The sequence below is a fragment of the Mirounga angustirostris genome, unplaced genomic scaffold, assembly GCF_029215605.1.
Source record: "Mirounga angustirostris isolate CCGP_5_RB_7025 unplaced genomic scaffold, mMirAng1.0.hap1 SCAF_12, whole genome shotgun sequence".
Classification (NCBI taxonomy): domain Eukaryota; kingdom Metazoa; phylum Chordata; class Mammalia; order Carnivora; family Phocidae; genus Mirounga; species Mirounga angustirostris.
Genome location: NW_026991720.1, coordinates 56,411,761 through 56,433,173, shown reverse-complemented (window position 1 = coordinate 56,433,173; position 21,413 = coordinate 56,411,761). Strand labels below are relative to the sequence as shown.

The window sequence follows — 21,413 nt, the reverse complement described above, 5'->3', positions numbered from 1 at the left end:
GTAATAAGGAGGAAATAGCTTAACACACACATGTCCTTTAAAACAGATTTGCATGTGGAAAATCTTTAAAAAAATACTATTTGTATATTGCCAAGGTGTAATTATTTAAGTAGTTAATAAGAATTTTAAAACGTTTAGTAGGAAGTATGACATTAGGAAGATGGAGGTGATGAAGGCAGACACTGCTGCAAGTGACTGTGAAAAGGCAGCTAGACCATAAACAGAGATGATTCTCAAGAGTAACATTCTTGGACGTAGAGTGATGCTGAAACAAGCCAGCCTAATAAGGATCTCCAAAGTTAAGACCTAGAGACTCAAAATGTGCTAGGAGAAAAAAATAATGGGATAAGCACTGCAATTATCACGAGATAATGCAGCCAGGAATTTAGCGAGGGGGAGTAAGCAAATTACAGGGGCAAAGAGGGCAAGGTTGGAAATACACGGTGTCTCTGCTCTGGGAGGATTCTTCCTCCTCCAGGGGTGTGACTAACCATGAAGAACACTCAACAGGGCAACTGAAAACAGGAACACCGCAGAATTTCAGGTCACTGTAGTTATTAGCTTCCCCACTAAAGAGCATAGTGGTTGTTAATTATCCAACACTGCACAATGTAAAGATTTTATTTATTTATTTGACAGAGAGAGATGCAGCGAGAGAGGGAACACAAGCAGGGAGAGTGGGAGAGGGAGAAGCAGGCTCCCCACTGAGCAGGGAGCCAGATGCTTGATCCCAGGACCCTGGGATCATGACCTGAGGCGAAGGCAGACACTTAAGGACTGAGCCACCCAGGCGCCCCTCAACACTGCACAATGTAAACCCAACTCTTCATCACCCTCAAATTTCAGTAAAGTCTTCTATAAACACATACACACCATCTCCATGATACTAAATTCACAAAAAATTTTTAAAAATTCAAGTTGGAGAAAACTGCAACAACTTAATTTCAGCTCTACTATTATCTACTTGGTCTCGATTATGCAATACTAGTAATACTATCTCTTGAAGATAACTACAAAAAATACACTGCAAAATGTAAATACCTTTTGACACCAAAAGCACAATCAACTAAAGAAAGATAAACTGGCCTATATCAAAATCAGAAAATTTTGCACTTGGGCGCCTGGGTGGCTCAGTCGTTAAGCGTCTGCCTTCGGCTCGGGTCATGATCCCAGGGTCCTGGGATCGAGTCCCACATCGGGCTCCCTGCTCGGCAGGAAGCCTGCTTCTCCCTCTCCCACTCCTCCTGCTTGTGTTCCTGCTCTCGCTATCTCTCTCTCTGTCAAATAAATAAATAAATAAATAAATAAATAAATAAATAAATAAATAAAAGAAAATTTTGCACTCAAATGATACCATCAAGAAAATGAAAAGCCAACACACAGAACAGGAGAAAATACTTGTAAATTAAATATCTGATAACGAACCTCTACATATACAAAGAACTGTTAAAGCTAAATAAGAAAAAGACAACCCAATTTTTAAAAGAGCATGAGATTCAAATACACGTTTTCTCCAATGAAGATAAATGGTCATGAAAAGCACACGAAAAGATGTTCAACATCATTAAGCGTAAGGGAAACGCAAATCAAAACCACTATGAGATACCACTTCTCACCTACCAGACAGCTATCTCTCAAAAAGAGAGATAACAAAGAGTATCAAGGATGTGGAAACTAGAAACTTCCTATATTGCTGGTGGGAATGTCAAATGGTGTAGGTGCTTTAGAAAACAGTTCACAGTTCCTCAAAAGGTTAAACATAGTTACCATATGATCCAGCAATTCCATTCCTACCACACATCCCAAGAGAAATGAAACATGTCCATACAAAAACCTGTACACAAGTGTTCACACCAGCTTTATTCAGAATAGCACAAAAATGGAAATAACCCCATGTCTACCAACAGATCAAAGGATACACAAAATGTGGTGTACCTATACAATGTAATATCATTAGGCAATACAAGAAATCTGAAGTACTGATATATGCTACAACATGTATGAACCCTGAAAACTTGCTAAGTGAAAGAAGCCAGTCACAAAAGCTACATATTCTGATTCCATTCATATAAAATGTTCAGAATAGGCAAAGCCATAGCGAGGTATTTGTGATAGCCTAGGGCTCAAAGAAGGAAGATTTGGGAATGATGGCTAAAGGGTGAGGGTTTTTCTATTTGGGAGTAATGAGTTCTACAACTTATTGCAGCAATGGAGGTGTAATTCTCTGTATTAAAAGTCACTGAATTATACCCTTTGAGTGAACTGTAGAGTATGTGAATAATATCTCAATAAAACCAGTTTTTAAATTACCACTTGCTAGCTAAACAACAAAAGAGTACATAAATAAGCAAAGCAGGCTAGACACACAAAAATGGAACAGAATCAATTCAAGATAAAAACAATTCTAAGGAATAAATATCTAAAAAATTACAGTGAAGAAGGAGTACTACCTTTAATGCAGTGGCTCTCAGCCAGGGACAACTTTGCTCCCCAGGAAACATTTAACAACATATGAAGCCATTTTGGTTATCAAAAGGTGGGGGGGGGGGGGGTAAAGAAGAAGGTACTAGCACAGAGGCCAAGGATGTTGCTGTGTGCATCCTAATGCACAGGACAATCATTCACAACAATGAGGAGGAAAAAGAGGATGAGAAAGAGGAAAAAGAGAAGAAGGAGAAAGAAAGATGAAGAGATTACCTATTCTGGATTAAATATATTAACAATGATATTGCTGGAATAGATTCTGGTTCAAACTGAGGAAATCTTAATATAGTGAATATTCAATGATAAAAGGAAATTATTGGTAATTTTATTAGGTGTGACAATAATGCTGTCTACTTTTTTAAATCCTCATTTAATACAATCCCTATCAAAATACAACAACATTTTTCACAGAACTAGAACAAACAATTCTAAAATTTGTATGGAACCACAAAAGACCCTAAATAGCCAAAGCAATCTTCAAAAAGAAAAGCAAAGCTGGAGGCATCACAATTCCGGACTTCAAATTATATTACAAAGCTGCAGTAATCAAAACAGTATGGTACTGGTACAAAAACAGACATAGAGATCAACAGAACAGAAAACCCAGATATAAACCCACAACTATATAGTCAATTAATCTTCAACAAAGCAAGAAAGAACGTCCAATGGGAAAAAAACCATCTCTTCAACAAATGGTGTTGGGAAAACTGCACAGCAACATGTTAAAGAAAGAAACTGGACCACTCTTACACCATACACAGAAACAAATGCAAAATGGATGAAAGACCTAAATGTGAGACAGGAAACTATCAAAATCCTAGAAGAAAACACAGGCAATAACCTCTTTGACATCAGCCATGGCAATTTTTTTCTAGTTATGTCTCCTCAGGTATGGGAAACAAAAGCAAAAAGAAACTACTGGGACTACATCAAAATAAAAAGTTTCTGTACAGAGAAGGAAACAATCAACAAACTAAAATGCAACCCATGGGATGGGAGAAGACATCTGCAAATGACATATCTGATAAAAGGTTAGTATGCAAAATATATAAAGAATTTACATAACTCTGGGACACCTGGGTGGCTCAGTCTCAGTCAACTGATCCTCTGCCTTAGGCCTCAGGTCATGATCCTGGAGTTCCTGGATGGAGCCCAGAGGCAGGCTCCCTGCTCAGCAGGGAGTCTGCTTCTCCCTCTCCCTCTATTCCTCCCCCCACTCATGCTTTCTCTCTCACTCACACTCTCTCAAATAAAATCTTAAAAAAAAAAAAAGATTTACACAACTCAACACCCAAAAACCCAATAATCCAATTGAAAAATGGGCAGAAAACATGTACAGACATTTCACCAAAGAAGACATCCAGATGGCCAACAGACACATGAAAAGATGTTCATCATCACTTACCATCAGGGAAATGCAAATCAAAACCACAATGAGATAGCACCTCACACCTGTCAGAATGGCTAAAATCAACAACACAAGTAACAACACGTGTTGGTGAGGATGTACAGAAAAAGGAATCCTAGTGCACTGCTGGTGGGAATGCAAATTGGTGCAGCCACTCCGCAAAACAGTATGGAGGTACCCCAAAAAGTTAAAAATAGAACCTCCCTATAACCCAGCAATCACACTACCGGGTATTTACCCAAAGAATTCAAAAACACTAATTTAAAGGGATATATTCACCCCTACGTTTATCATAGCATTATTTACAATAGCCAAGATATGAAAGCAACCCAAGTGTCCATTGACTGATTAATGGATAAAAATGTGAAATGTGTGCATATATAATATATGGAATTTTATCCAGGCATGAAATCTTGCCATTTGCAATGAGATGGATGGAGCTAGAGGGTATTATGCTAAGTGAAATAAGTCAGAGAAAGACAAATACCCTATGATTTCACTCATGTGTGTTATTTAAGAAACAGGCAAAGCGGAAAGAGGAGGGTTGAAATCAAGAAACAGAGACTCACCATTATAGAGAACTGATGGTTTCAAAGGGGAGGTGAATGGGGAGCTGGGTTAAACAGGTGATGGAGCTTAAGGAGTACACTTGTCATTATGAGCACCAGGTAATTTTGGAATTGTTAAATCACCATATTGTACATCTGAAACTGATATAACACTGTATGCTAACTGTATTGGAATTAAAATAAAAACTTTTTTTAAAAAAGATTTTATTTATTTGACAGAGACACAGCGAGAGAGGGAACACAAGCAGGGGGAGTGGGAGAGGGAGAAGCAGGCTTCCTGCGGAGGAGGGAGTCCGATGCGGGGCTCGATCCCAGGACCCTGGGATCATGACCTGAGCCGAAGGTAGACACTTAACGACTGAGCCACCCAGGCACCCCTTAAAATAAAAACTTAAAAAAACAAAAAAAAATCCATACTCTTGGGAGATTATGAGAGTATTCTAAGGAGAAGTGACATAATATCTGCAATTTACTTTAAAATGATTCGGCTACAACAACAAAAATAACACACAGAAGAGTCAGAAATAAAGCAAATATGACAAAATGTTAACAATACAGGTACTTGGTACATGAGTGCTAAAAGCATTATTTTTCAAGTTTTCTGTATGTTTGAAAAACTGCACTTTAAAAAATTGATTAAAATTATATATTTTATATATACTTTATATATTATATATTTCTATAAATAATTTTAAAGATGTTCTTTCTAAATAATGGAGAGTGTCTTAATTCATTACATTTCTTGAAACAACGATGGAAATGTTTTATTGGGGAAGAGGGCATTATTCCACTATATTCCTCAAGACCAGAAAGAAAACATTAAAAAAAAAAAATTAAAATCTTGAATGTCCAGGTTTCTCAGTAATTTTCTTCCTATTCCATGAATACCTTACTACATCACTAAACTAAAATAAAATGTATTGTTCTAATATAATACAGTATTGCACTAGGGTTTTCTAACCCAACAATTGGTCTACTGTCTACCTACCTTTTTGGGGCCACATTATACTACATAAAGATTCTCAAACATCAAGTCCATTTTCTGGCGCAGCTGGGTGGCTCCTGATTTCAGCTCAGGTCATGATCTCAGGGTCCTGAAATCAAGCCCTACCCTGCTCAGCCTGGATCCTACTGGAGATACTCTCTGTCCCTCTGCCCCTCCCCTGGCTCTCCCACATGCGCATGCATGCTCTCTAAATAAATAAACGAATATATAAATAAAATCTTTTTTAAGAAAATCAAGACCATTCCCTATCATTACCCCATACTGAAAAATAAGCTTAGTTACATGGCAATTCATATTCAGTGCCTTTGACAAAAATGAATTATAAAGAATGAATTTAACTAATACACCTGAAGATTTCCAAGTACAAAAGTGTTCCTCTACTAAAATCCACAAAACTTTTAGCACAGCAGTTCACAGGCACAAAAGCAAGACAAATCAGGCCATATTCCTAAATGGCCCCTCTTCTCTCTCATTCACACATGACTGGAACAATACATGAATGCAAGTTTCAATATTCAAACTCAACTTTTGCTTTCTACCATCATACATCATCCAAGGGTAAATCAAAACAACACAAGCCTATCACAGTTGAGAGACCTAGATCTTTAATGCAAAGCCTAGCCATAAACTCTCACCAATCTTCTACCGTTTCTTCTTATGAAAAGGAGCATCCTCTAACACAACAGTCAGAGCCACCATTTATTACGTGCTTCGTATTGGCTAGGACCTTTGCTAACCACTTTATATATATTTAATTCTCACAACAACTCTGACATAAGTTATATTACTAACTCTATTCTACAGATGAGGAAACAGCTAACTCATAGAACTGGGCCATGAACTGAGCTTGGTTTAAAATTCAAGCATGTTTTGAACCGTTATTTTACACAGACTCTCAAGTGACTTTTTTTAAAGGAAGCAGGGAGGGGATGGGCAAGATTCTACACACAATGTCTGAATAATAAAATAAAAGTGATTTATTGAGATTCAAAAATTCAATTTATCAGAAAAACCTGAAGTAACTAAACTGACACTAACATCCTAAATCCCTTGTAGTCTTTAAAAATCTGATGTAGATTTTGTAAGTAATAGTATTCAGATAACTTCTAGGGTATGTTCTAGAGTTGGCACAGATACATATAAATTTCCTTCACATTCCTAACAGCTGTACAGTAACAACTCAATATCAAAACAATGACCCTGAAAGTACTCCAAGATCCTTTTAATTCACAATAAAAAAACAAAGCTCAACAGTGTTCATTAACTCAGAGATCATGAGTCTCTTTAATGAAGATAAATTCAGACAAGAGGCATACCATCATAAAAAAATTATACTGCACTATATTGTTTTAAATATATATATATTGTTTTATTTGTTCACCTCTTAAATTAACAACAGAAAAATATTTTTATACCCATTCGTGGTAAGTTAAAAATGAAAATGGCCTGTTTAATTTATTGGCAAGAGGGAGGAAAGGGTAAAGGTTAGGGGAAAAGCCCTGAGAGGGCAAGCTGCAAGCTTACAGACAGGAGAATAATAAAAGAAGCAAGGGAAAATAATCAACACATCCACAAAGCATCACCAACAAGAAGGAAAAAATAAGTACAGAAAGGAAAATAAAGAAAGATACAGATTCACCCACAAAGGATTTTGATGGCGTAATCTCCAGCTAAGTAAAATGTTTTTATAACAGGAACACCCCCTCCTTGTGTATAAGTTTATTATTGGATGAATGTAGATAGGCGGCTGTTGTATGAAGGGATTGAAATAATGTATATGCTTAGTATCCATTATTTAGACTTGTAAGTACAAATTTTATTTGTAATAACATAGCCCTCAGTCCTTTCCTTAACTCACTACACAATACTAATACAAATCACGCCACTATATATATTTTTTAAACAAAGGATTTTTACATTCCTCGCCTATTCCCTATAAAAGGAACAATCCAAAAGAGCTTATATAAATTCAAAGCTACTTTACGTAAAACTTTATCAAAATGACAAGAATCATAGTACTTCTCATAACGGAAAACTATGTAACACTGGCATTTTTAAAGCCAGTAAATATGAAATTGTACTACAACTTTTTCCCTTTCATTCACCTACAGTAAAAGCTTTAATATAGAAGAGATATACCGGTTAGTCAAAAGTTCTAGTTATGACCAATTCATATTGTACAGGTAACACCTCTTCGATTTCCTCCTGAAATTCAGTCTAAATCTAGCTCTCAACGTAATACATAAATTAGAAAGTTAGTAAAAACTTAGAAAGGGAAGAATTGGATCATCTGGATCAAAGAGGACTTCTTTGTTTTATTTGACTTTTTAAAACCTCCACTATGAAACAAAGAACACAGAAAACAACTTCAAACACTAAATTCTAAGTTATGAAAATAAATTACTTGCTATTTACATCTGAAGAAATAATAAAACCTAGTATTTACTGAATGTTACTGTGGGAAACATTATTCACAGGATTTAACATGTCATTTCACTTAATACTTAACTGGCGTAAGTACCATTAATTTACAGTCACGCAGATGAGAAAACTAAGGTTCAAAAAAGTTAATAACTTTCCAAAGTCAAAATGCTCTAAGGTGACAAAACTTTGATTCAAATCCAAATAATCTGACACCAGCCATCGCTCTTAATCTTCAGCATACACTCTTCAGAAATTAGAATGTTCAATTTGTGATTAGAAAATACATATATGTACGCATATAAAGATTTATAGATAGGTAGAAAAAAGATGACTAACACTCTGTGCCCCAGTACAAAGATAATCATACTAAATTTTGCATTAGTGCCTATTACTTGATTCAATATTCTGAGTTATCAGACATTAACTTGCTGAGCTTTAGTTCATAAAACACACTTTTAATAAATTACAAAATACTCTGAAACCTAACTGATTTTTCTAAAATTTTTATGTAATCAACATACCCGCTCTTTGTAAAATACATTATATTTCAGGGGTTTTTTTCTTTGTTGTTACACCTTTCAAGCTGCCTTCAACCTCCCCCTATCCCATTTCCTCTTTTTCTGCTTTGACCAGGATTTGACTATTCCAAAGGTTTAAGTGTTGAGCACTTAGGTGCTACCTCAAGAAAATGTGTCAGGGGCGCCTGGGTGGCTCAGTCATTAAGCGTCTGCCTCTAGCTCAGGTCATGATCCCAGAGTCCTGGGATCAAGCCCCGCATCAGGCTCCCTGCTTGGCGGGAAGCCTGCTTCTCTTTCTCTCCCACTCCCCCTGCTTGTGTTCCCTCTCTCGCTGTCTCTCTGTCAAATAAATAAAATCTTTAAAAAAAAAAAAAAAAAAGAAAATGTGTCAGATGTTAGTAATTAACATCGGGCATAAAAATAGCTGTTATATTAATAACTGCAGTCTGATTAAATACCCTGAGAAAAATATACCATCTCAAATAAACTCGAGAAGACACATCAAGAACTAATCTAAAGTACAATATTATGACTTAAAGAAACACTGGATAACACATATCTTAAAATCAGACCAATTACTGCCCAAAATTTATGTAATAACTAAAATGAGATGAAATTTTATTTCATATTTAATTCTTCCATTAACACGGCACAACTTCAATCAGTTTTATAATTTCCAAGCCTCAAATGATAGTGAATCCAAAAGCCATTCTCCACACATGCACGTTGTCACTCAACTCTAGCCTTAAAAGTCACAATACAAAGAATCACACACTCCCTAGTGCCAAACCATAGCCAGGCTAAAAATAGCTCCAGGGTTCCAGGAGCAAAACCAATTCAGGTTTAAGCATAGTAACATCCAAGGACTCTCCAATCATGCAGAGCTCCAGTGAAAAGCAAAAGCAAGACTGGGGATTTCACAGATGCATCAGATAAAAAGGCTCCTCAGGAAATTGGGAGAAAACAGTGCAATAAACCAACAACAGTAAATTATTCCAGATGATGTATATAAAGTGTCTGGTACTAACTTAAAGATCATAAACCAATTTAATTTTCAAAGCTGAACACAGAATTGTTTCATTGAACTTTTCTGGTACATATCATTTCTGAATTTATAATGGAACTGTAGATGGCTTGAAATGATCTAACAATGTTCTGTCTCTAACAATGACACAGAGAGGCTTTTTAGTCAAGAGATTATGGTAGCAGCTGCCCTCTTTGAAAATGTACCCCCCAAATTTCCAAAATTTTGAAACCCATGACCAAATTTTTCCTCAAACTTGAAGACTTTCAAGATAGCATTAAAGTCTATACAAACTGTGAAACACTCAACAAAACACCACAAAAATCAGCATTATTGTACTGTGAGAAACAAAGTTTTATCTAGTTCAGGAATACAAATTTTAAGTAGTACACATAAAATCATAATAAAAATTAAGTATTAAGATATACAAGATAAAATCTAAGTTGTTCTTGCATTTGTAATTGGTCATATGAAAATAAGATCAATCTAACCATACTTTTACCTGTAAGAAAAATTAAGACAGAAAAACATTCTAAAGAAAAGTCTGGTGTTCAGCTTTTTTTGGTCAAATTTCTGTTCTGTGATCCCAAACACAATATTCAACCACAGTATCCTATTAAAAACTATCTAATGGACACTGATAGTAACCAAACCTTGAAAGGTAATTGATGTGATAGCATTAATTTATGGTAGACAATTGTTGTCTTAATTATTTTTCACTTTTACCTTAATCTTACTGAAAAGAATATTTAACATTCATTCCCTCAAAAGATATTTAATGAGGAGCAGGAACTGGGAACACAACTGTAAGCCCCATCTTCAGGAGCTTGCAATCAGTAAGGAAGAAACACAAAATAAACATATAAATGAATATATAATAGATGAGGGTGGAGACTAAGCATTACTTTCATCAGGGTAACAGAATTCAGCTGGATCCTTCAGTAGACTATGGTAGACCCCTTAAGGAGATTTAAAGAGTTTTTTCAGGAAAAAAACAAAAACAAAGAACATGACAAATTCACAGATTTTTTTGCCTCTCTGTTCTTTTTTTTTTTTTTTTTCCATTTATTATGAATTAGCTTGAAGCAAATACAGAAAGGAGAGATGGGCTGACTCTTCAATAGCAAGGAGATACTCATTTTAGAGCTGCCATCTCATCCAAACTGGTAGTTTTACCTGGAGTTATAAAGCTAATGCAAGTAATGACCTTTTAATTACATACTCCAACCTTTTCTTCCGCTTAATTTTTCATCCTTTAATTATGTTACCGGTTTTATTTTGACAAAAGACCTCAAGGCTTCAGCTGAATGACTGACAAACTGGCACAATTTAGCTCTGATAGTGAACTTCCTGAGGGCAGGTTTCAGATCTGACTCACTGCTTCAACACCAGAACTTCTCAGGTGCCTACCACACAGTAGGTGTATTTGTGTTTGGTGAACAAATTAAACCACAAAAATTAATCTCTAGTGCAAGTTATAACCAAAGCCTTATGGAAATTATCCTAAACAACAGGTTTTCCTGTTGTTTAGGATAATTTCTTTTCCCACAAATATTTAATATGTAGAAATGACTGCTAACCCTCAAATAAGTAACCTTTTTCAAAATATTTTTTAGAACTTCTTTTTCAAAAATGCTTTGGAATCAGTTTACCAACTACACAGGAAACTAACCTCATTACTAGTTTGCAAGACAGGCTCTAAGTCTACTTTTTTTTTTTTTTCCTTTCACTTCTTTTAATCTATTCTCTGCCTCCCCTGTATCTGCACCAATAGCCAGGAGGCACCCTCTTTCTCCAGGGCTCCATCCATTCACCCACTAAGAAGCCAATGAGCCATAATGCTAGATGGAGCCTAGGACTTGGATTCATATCAGTGCAAGGCATACAGAAAAAGAACTTGATGTATTAACCACTAATACTTGTATAATGATTGACAATTTACAAAGTTGTACTCTATCATTTTATCTGATCTTCACAACAATATGAGAGCCGCTAGGAAGTGCTATTATCCAATTTTATAAACAAGGTAACTAAGACTCAAAAATTTCAAACAACTTCCCTAATGTCACATCATAAATAAGTGAAGTCGGGACTCATCCTTATATTACTTAACATATAGGTTGTCTGTTGCCTCACTACTGTGGTAGGTGTGATTTATTGATAGACATGAGGATGCATCACCACCACGAGTCCAGCCTATTTATTCACTCAATTTTAACCCCCTTTTTAGGTAAAATAGTTTAAAAGCTGTCCACTTGCTTTAATTCAAAGTTCCCTCTCCTCCCAAATATTTAGTGTTGTAACATAACATAATAATAAAAAAAAGGCAAAAAAAAAAACACACAACTAAACTTGAGAAATAGAAAGTCAATTTCAGATTAACATCAATAGAGAGGACACTTAATGGTCTGTAAAACCACAAAATTTCAAAACACATTGTAAAAACCATACTCTGAGACCCTCACTCAGGGAATGCCATAAAGTCACTTAGCTTCACCCCCAAATGACTAGCTATTGAGTGATCAGCACTGAAAACTTCCCCATGATAGAACCTATTTTCTTCCTCTTCCAAAAGCTCATCCTTTTCCATTATTATTCAGCTAACATAGCTTGGTTTATTCCACCTGAAGCGAACCTCCTCTCATAACCTTTTTCTTCTCCCTTTAAGAGATTTCTCTTCATTCCACAGTTACACTAGAAATGAGACTAAACCTAAGTAAGCTGTGAAAAGCTATATATATGCTGGCAATTACTACATAAAGAGATGAAAAGCAAATAGGTTTTCCAGTGGCCTTATGACATATAACCAAAACCTTTAATCTTTATTTTTTTTTAAGATTTTATTTATTTGTCAGAGAGAGCGCGCACACGCCACAGGGGAAGAGTGGTGGCAGAGAGAAGCAGACTCCCCCCGACTGAGCAAGGAGGCCGATGTAGAACTCACTCCCAGGACCCTGGGATCATGACCTGAGCTGAACGCAGATGTTTAACCGAATGAGCCACCCAGGCATCCCTACCTTTAATCTTTAAAACTACAAACATTTCTACTTATTTCTTAGTTCTTCTCCCAAATTTAATTCTGTATTTTCCCAAATAAAATAATTTCATAAACTTGTAGCAATTAATGTAACTTTTATTTTTTTTATAAAGATTTTATTATTTATTTGACAGGAGTGAGAGAGAGGGGGCATGAGCCAGGGGAGGGGCAGAGAAGCAGACTCCCCGCTGAGCAGGGAGCCAGATGTGGGACTGATTCCCAGGACTCTGGGATCCCGACCTGAGCCGAAGGCAGACGCTTACCTGACTGAGCCACCCAGGCACCCAACATAACACTTTTAATCATAAACATACAGTAGACTAGTTAAGAAAATATTTTTTTATCAATGTCTATAGAAAACTGGTCAACAAACTTTGGAACAATCCATCCAAACACCAGAGTCATATACACTGATATCTCCCTATCTAGGACTCCCAAGGATAGTTATGAAAAACTAAAACCTCTATTTTAATATTTCAAAATACTGAATGGAAGACATGTTTAATATAAAGTTGTAGGGCGTAACTAAAATGTCACATATATTTGCTTTTGCTTGAAATTTATCAACTAGCTAGCAACCTACTGATCAGGAATGATGAACAAGGAGTATATGTGTGCCAGATTAATAAAACATAATGAAAATATTTATGAATATAATTTATTTATAAACTCGGAAAATCTGGAATCAAAAGGGAAAAAATAAATCAAAGGCCCTTTAAAATTCTTTTTTTAAGATTTTATTTTTATTTATTTTTTTAATATTTTATTTATTTATTTGACAGAGAGAGAGACATCGAGAGAGGGAACACAAGCAGGGACAGAGGGAGAGGGAGAAGCAGGCTTCCCGCCGAGCAGGGAGCCCGATGTGGGGCTCGATCCCCGGACCCTGGGATCATGACCTGAGCCGAAGGCAGACGCTTAACGACTGAGCCACCCGGGCGTCCCGTTTTATTTTTATTTTTAAGTGATCTCTACATCCAACATGGGGCTTAAACTCACAACCCTGAGATCCAAAATCACACATTCTACCAACTGAGCCAGCCAGATGCCCCACCCATTTAAAATTCTTGAGAAATGGTTGGCAATATTCAACTCGGTTTATCAAAAGATGCTAAACAATGTTGTGTGTATAGTTAGCAGCCAGCCCCATTCTAGACAGTAATGTCCTTCCATTCCCCTTATAAAATCTCTTTCCTACTTCCTAACATCCTTTAGGTGCCAATGGAGCTATGATTCTTGTTCTGGTTAGAAGCCTTTACAGTATCATTAATCATTTAAAAAACAGCTCGTGTAGTTTAAAGATTAACGCATCCCAAGAATATTTCTCTTAACAAATATACTAACAAAAGCAAGGCATAATTTTTTACTAAACACTTATTGGCAAGAGTGTGTTAAAAAGAGCCCCCAAAATCCTTCCTTGCTGCACAACTCATCACATCTCAGGATTTCTCAGAGAGACACACAAGAAACTCTGTTAAGTCTCTGTATTAGAGTTCTCCAGAGAAACAGAACCAATAGGAAATAATAGTTTGTGTTTTTTTTTAAGGGGGTTTATTATGAAGGAGTGGTTCATATGATCATGGGGGCTGAGAAGTCCCACAGTCTGCCATCTGAAAGCTGGAGACCCAGGAAAACTAGTGGTAATTCAGTCCAAAGGCCTGAGAACCAGGGGACCAATGATTTAAATCCCAGTCCAAGGGAAGAAGATAAAATGAGATGTGATGTCCCAGCTCTAGTAGTAAGGCAGAGGGGAAAAAAGGGCAAATTCCTCCTTCCTCTACCTGTAGTTCTATTCAGGCCCTCAAGGGATTAGAGAGTGCCCACCCATAATAGGAAGAGCAATCTACTTTAAAGAGTCCACTGATTCAAATGTTAATCTCATCCTCATCCAGATACACCCTAAAAGACACACCCAGAAATACTGTTAAATCTGGGCACCCTATGGCCAGTTAAGCTGACAAATAAAATTACCCATCACATGGGTAAACAATTTTGCAACAGAATGCAAACTCTATCACCTTTGAGAGCAAATCACCTATCAAAAGCTCTGAAAATCCCGAAAGAACTTCCTTTGTGCAAATATCTGTAAAATGTATTTGAAACACAAAATTTTATTCCCTTAACAACTATTAATCTGGGATTTCTAAAAGTGCTAGAGTCCGCCTTTTCCCATCTGTATCTTGTTAACCACAAAAGCTACAATTAGTGTCAATATATAAAAACCAATAAATCGGGCACGTGGGTGGCTCAGTTGGTTAAGCGACTGCCTTCGGCTCAGGTCATGATCCTGGAGTCCCTGGATCGAGTCCCGCATCCGGCTCCCTGCTCGGCAAGGAGCCTGCTTGCTTCTCCCTCTGACCCTCCCCCCTCTCATGTGCTCTCTCTCTCTCATTCTCTCTGTCTCAAATAAATAAAAAATTTAAAAAAAATCTTTAAAAAAAAAAAAAAAACAATAAATCTGGGGGCGCCTGGGTGGCTCAGTCGTTAAGCGTCTGCCTTCGGCTCAGGTCATGATCCCAGGGTCCTGGGATCTAGCCCCACATCGGGCTCCCTGCTCCACGGAGAGCCTGCTTCTCACTCTCCCACTCCCCCTGCTTGTGTTCCCTCTCTCGCTGTGTCTCTCTCTGTCAAATAAATAAAATATTTAAAAAAAAAAACAAAACCAATAAATCTGGGTGGCAGTGACTTAACACAAATATAAACCATTTTTATTTAACATTTACTAATGCCTCACATTTGCACACAACCTGAATTATTAAGCTTAAACAGCTACAATGTTTTACTACATATTTCTGAAAGCACAAGACAAATATCAACAGGCTGGTAACTGCTTGTTATGCAAAAAACAACCTCCAGAGTATACCACAGCCCTTGTTTAAATTCAACATATTTTCCTACAACTTCTATACCTTTAGTTCTCTGTAATAATAAATGCTCAGAATCATAACCCTAATAGCTTTTGAAAAAAAGTTTAAAAATGTGTTTAAAGAAAATCCGTTGATAAATACTTCTTTATATCCTAATGTATTTCATTATATTCTAATGCTGTGAAAATTCAGATTAACTGAAACAAATCCTCAAGTAAACATCCCATACCCTAATTCTGATATATGTAAATTTATACTTTTTTTAAAAAAGAGAGCAGTGGAGGGTGAATAGGTATTAAACAAATAATTTTCAAGTATACTTTTGACAAATAGGAGTAACATTAAGAAGAAGTCCTAACAGGGGCAAAGACAGTAGAAGGGGAAAAAGATTAACTAGACATTTAAAACAAATCTGTCATCCCTATGTGGAAAATGCAAAAGACACATGGATATGGCTAGCAAGTCTTTTAAGTATTTCATTTGTATTGAGAATGAAAATAATACAAATTAAAGCCAAAAAGTTTAAATCGAAAACTGTTAACTGCCCTTTAGAGAAAAAAAAAAGGGGGGGGGGGGGCAAGAGGACCTACTGGGCTGTACTTTCAATTCACACTAATCTATCATATCACAGGTTTCAAAGTTCAATATACATATTAATTTGCTCAACTAGGTAATTTTTCCATTAACTTAAGATGGCTCTTAATTGATCACTTGCATAGTTTCTCATTTCTGTAAAGGTTTCAAAGACCTATTTTGACAAAATGCAAAACTGAAGTTTTATATGCATGTTTATCATTACTGCTATTATTATGTATCTATATACCTGGCATCCTCATCCTGGTTCAAAAAAAAAAAACTTAAACCTAAAAATAGTCTCTACTGATGATTATCAGCTACAAAAGAAAATTAATGATATGCATTCCACACTGAGCCACAAAAACAGCACACAATGTGGAATAAAAGGACCTAGGTGTGACTCTTGGTTCCACCACCTGTTACATAATTTTAAGCAAACTATTTTAACTCTGTCTTCTCATCTGGCTATGGAGGACAGTATCTCCTACCTCAATGCTGAGATGTCAAAGAACCAAGCAGATAGTACCACTCACCACTTTCTGAGCACAGGGTCTGCTTGTTGAACAAGAGATTCTTTTTTAACATAGCTCATCATTATATATTTTAAGATCTAACATGAATTAAATCACTTCCCCTAATATCTCCTGATCTATGTTAGAACGAGAAGCAATAAAACGGAGTCCCACACTATTAATTTTTTAGTAACCAATACTGAGTAAAATTTTCTATCTATTTCAAAATAGGACTATTTCTGAGCATCAGAAACAAAAGGCTAAGGTAAAGTAAAAAGTCTTTCTCAAGTAGTAATTCTCAGTTTACCTACTGACAATATTGGGACAAGACAGTAGTGTATTAGGGGCGCCTGGGTGGCTCCGTTGGTTAAGCAACTGCCTTCAGCTCGGGTCATGATCCCGGAGTCCTGGGATCGAGTCCTGCATCGGGCTCTCGGCTCCAGTGGGAGCCTGCTTCTCCCTCCAACCCCCTACCCTCTTTCCTCTCATGCTGTTTCTCTCTCTCTCTCTCAAATAAATAAAATAAAATCTTTTTAAAAAAAGATAGTAGTGTATTATAAAATCGATCAAGAGAGCTGAAAATTACTCACTGAAAGCTATACAGTCAGAATTCTGTACTAGGTCAGGAGATGGGATTCAAGTTTCACATTTGCCACTAATAAATGTTGACCTTGGACCAGTCTCTGGGCTTCAGTTTTCTAATCTATAAAATGACTACTACAAACCAAAGATAAAATCCAAGTACCATTTAATCTGGGCCTTCGTAGTAGTTAACAGAATGGACTCGGAAGGGACTGCCAAGGTGGGAAACCTGGATCGGCTACTTACAAGCTTTGTACCAGTAACACACAAAGCACTACAGTACATCTTACTGGCATCAATGACTTACTATTTAAAATATTTCACTGAAACACGAAATCATTTTACAATACAGAAGCTTAGAAGGTACAGTCCTTCCAAATCAAGGCACTAGCATTTTACTAGCAGACAATGAGCTCATGTGATAGCATTACAACTCTTTAAAACATGCTAGTCTAAGCCAAGTTTCATCATAAGATCATGTCATAAAATATCACACGTTAAAGACTCCACTGAAACTTATTATAAGGCTAATTATTCTCACCAAAATAGCACACTGAAGGTAAAAATACAACTTCTGCTACTCAGATCTTTTTTTTAACCTAATACTGCTAATGACAACAGAAAGTTATATCATAATCTCTGAGAATTTAATAAACTCCAGGAATGAAAAATATGTGAAATTTAGAAATATTAAGTGAGGAGCGCCTGGGTGGCTCAGGCCATGATCCCAGGGTCCAGGGATCAAGCCCCAAATCAGACTCCCTGCTCAGCAGGAAGCCTGCTTCTCCCTCTCCCACTCCCCCTGCTTGTGTTCCCTCTGTGTCTCTCTCTCTCAAATAAATAAGATCTTAAAAAAAAAAAAAGAAAGAAATATTAAGTGAGCTACAAACTACTAGAAACAAGGAGTTCATGAATTACAATCAACCAGTAAGTATTTACCAGAGACATCATAGCCGAGGCTCTGTGTGCAAATCAAGTGCAAATACCAAAGTGTGAACTTCCTCAGAGGTTTATCAAATTGGAAAGGCAAGTAAATCCTTTTTCATCACATTTTAACACAATAAAAGCCACTCAACTACAAACGATTTTATTCCCTTTTGGCCCAGGTAGGAATACTTCCTGTTGCCCATTAAAATTGTTCCATATCTTTAACTCAGCCCACAAAGATGCCCAAACTAGTAGTCCCTGACAGCTGACATCGGAACCTTCAAAGGACTTCAAGCAAGTAGCTTCTAAGACATTTCCTCAAATCCACAAGCTGCAGAATTTATCTTCAATGACACCTACACCAGCATATACCACTACACATAACTGTGTTAACTTGGGTCAAGTATCTAATTAGACCAATTTAGTTCTTGCCCTTAAAGTATTGCTAGTAAAGGCAAACTCTACAAAGGCAGACTCTTCAAAAAGTCTGCTTTTTGCAATGGACATGAGGCACTAGAAAAGGGACACTGATTGGCTAGTCATAGTTGCCCTACTTCCATTTCAGGTTCAAGTTTAAAAAAAAAAAAAACTGTTCCACAAAGGGTACCAAGGGAGCCTTAAGCAAATCAAGAGTGTAGATGCTAAACTGAACTTTCTGATTCCTACGATTCAAAAAGGTGACAGGGTCGGGGGTGGGGAGGGGGTACGGTGATACAACTGGGCTATTCAAGTGTCGTTTGAGAAAGAAGGTCCACTTCACGAAGGAGGCAAAGTAGGGGGTGGGTAAAAACCGGTCTGGCCAAGTGACAAACCCAGGATGCTGACTGAGCTTGGAGGTGGAGGGCCCTGGAGGCCGGGACCGGAGAAGGGAGGTCTCGGGCAAACCGTAGGGGAACAGGAACCAGCAGCAATGCAGAGAGACCAACGCTGCCACAGAGCAGCGTGTAAGGGGACACCACGAAGGAAGCGATGAGTTAGGAGGTAGCGACAGCAGGAGGGTGACCAGTGCCACGGGCGACGGTCAAGTGGCAACTGCGAAAGAAGAGGCACAGCAGCCGGAGGTGGCGGGACTCTGTTGAGTCAGCACAGCTCCTATTCAAGGGGGCACTTGTAGGATCCCCGCTGCTCCTCGGGCCCCGGGGCCCGCTACGGAGGGTCAGGCCCGCGGGCGGGAGAAATGATGTTCTCGGAAGAGCTGGCGCCGGCCCCTTCCCCATTTCACAGGTAAACACTGGCCGCCGTCGCCGCTTACCTCTGTTAACATTATTACACCCCGGGGAAGTGAGCTCCTCCCTAGCCTCGCCGCATGGCAACAGCCGTAGCAGCAGCGAAAACTGCCCGAGCCGCCGCCAACGGCCGAAACAGCTCCTTCAGTCCTCTCCCGGGCGGCGGCTTTACTCGGCTTTGCTGGCTTCCCCCCGGCCCGGCTGCTCGCGACGGATGCGCCGCCATCTTGGAAGAGCGACGTCCGCGTCTTTCCGCGACGTGCGCTCCCATTGGTGAGCGCAGGAGCCGCCGGCGACTCGTGACCGTCTCCATGGCGCCGGCGCGTGGGGAAGTGGAGGCGGACGCCTCGCGGCCCGCTCGGCCGCAGCGGTGAGGCCTCCGAAGCTGGGTTCTCAGGCGGACCTGGCACTGCCGGGAGTGGAGACGGGGCCCAGCGCAGGGCCAGCCCGGGATCCGGCGGGCGCGTCCGCAGAGTTCGCTCGTCCTCCGCCGCACGCCGGGCTGGGCCGACTCTGGGGAGGAGCGAGACCCGCAGAGACCGAGCCTTTGACTGATGGCGCTGCGAACCTCGCGCGTCTCGGGGACAAGGCGGCAGATGTCCTGTAGAAAAACCTTCCTCTCGCATTTCCTTTGCCCAGCAGCGACCGAGGAGCATGCGGAGGGTCGGGTCCCTCCGCGAATGGGGTTAAATATGATCTGAAACTGCTCCCCGCGCAGTTCCTCTCTTCCTGAACTTTGACAGAAACTTTCCTTTGTCCTTACCAGTCGTCGGCGAACCCCTTTCTGGTGTGTGCGACAGGTTGTAGAACTGATACAGGCGTATCAGCTTTACCCACGATCCTAGCGGTTCGGACTGTCGCAGATTAGGTGATTGGCCAGCACCTGCATAACAATGAGGGCCGAGTTTCGCTTCTTCTAAGAGACCCAAAAACAAAACAATCAAAAAAGTAAAGCCACTTTTGCTTTTTAACTGCCATTTCAACAGTTCTACTGGCTTCTTGATAGAATATGTTTATGTATCGGTGCAAATTTCAGCAGGTGTCATTGTAAACAGTGCCAACTTGAAATGGGACTGAACTCGGGCACTCTGTGCATAGAAGTCCCTGAGACTGACACCATTCTGAATCTACTACCAGATGGGTTACATTGTGTGGAATTGGAGGCAGTCACTTCTACCTGAGTTTGAATGAAAGTAGTTTACCTGAACCTGCTGTCAAAGCGTGTTAACTCTGGCGTGTGTTAGAAACTAGTTTACAAGGAAATTTGAAGATTTTCAGATTTTTACAGGGGGTACAAAGGCATTTGGGGAAACTAATGCCAATAGTTCATTCCCCTTTCCGGAATCTCCTTACCCACACCTCGACTCCTTTCCTTAACAATGGTACTATTTTATAAAATGAAATTTAACACATTACTCCCATATTCTCAAAATACTAAGTGAAGGCATTACAAACTTGTGTTACCACTATTCTGTTGTATCCTCACCAAGGAAACAAAATTGTTCATTTAGGTAGTCTGGTAGAAATTCAAGAAAAACCTTCATTTTAGTGAATTCAACTAATTGAGGCAAAGTAGTTTTTGTTGTTGTTTTGATTTACATCTGATACATAATTTCCATATTACTGGCCCAGTAGAATTCTGATTTCTGCAACACAATAAAGTGTGTTACTGGTATTGACAGATTAAGCCATGAATAGGAAATACGATTGGAATATACTATCTGGACTAAGATATTAAGGGAAACTAAGAGATACTAGAGACAACAAGGAAGCTGGAAAAAGATATTGTTCCAACCTGTAAGTAAGAAGAGAAGGATACTTATTAATATTTAAGATACCAGCTGGTGAATTAAAACTGTAATTTAGGCGACTAGCCTTGAGTATTTAACTTTTTGTACATTATTTTCCCATTCCAGGAGCAATACATTTTCACCTATTCTAAAGGTGGTGAAGTAAGTGTAAACATAACGTGAGGTTTGTACCAACCTATAATGTGACATGAACATGCTTTTAACATTTAAGAGTTTATCTGCAGACCTAGGAGCAAGCCAAAATCATTAGCTCCCTGTTTTCTCAGCCAGAGTCCTTTCTGTGACCTAAAAAACCTTATGCTAGCTAGCCTCCCAAGTCCCTCCTCACATCCACATTTCTGACCTCATTTCTACCAAGCACTTTGTTCCAGCTTTCCTGCTCCTGTAACAGCAAGGCATCTTTTTGCGTTGACTGTACTCCATCTAGAAGGATCTTTCCACC

At 38.5% G+C, this 21,413-nt stretch overlaps 1 protein-coding gene across 9 annotated transcripts in view; it reads right to left on the bottom strand.

The window, feature by feature from the left end:
• Positions 1–20,568, bottom strand: part of SNX13 (sorting nexin 13) — a 157,293-nt gene extending 136,725 nt beyond the window's left edge. For 3 of the 9 annotated variants that reach the window (XM_064575191.1, XM_064575186.1, XM_064575188.1), the window contains exon 1: positions 19,187–20,568. In XM_064575191.1, coding sequence (XP_064431261.1) covers positions 19,187–19,816 — 630 coding nt within the window. In that variant the 5' untranslated portion in view covers positions 19,817–20,568. The remainder of the gene's footprint in view (positions 1–19,186) is intronic. The other 6 variants (XM_064575184.1, XM_064575190.1, XM_064575187.1 and 3 more) reach the window with 5 other exon arrangements.
• Between the last annotated feature and the right edge of the window lie 845 nt (positions 20,569–21,413).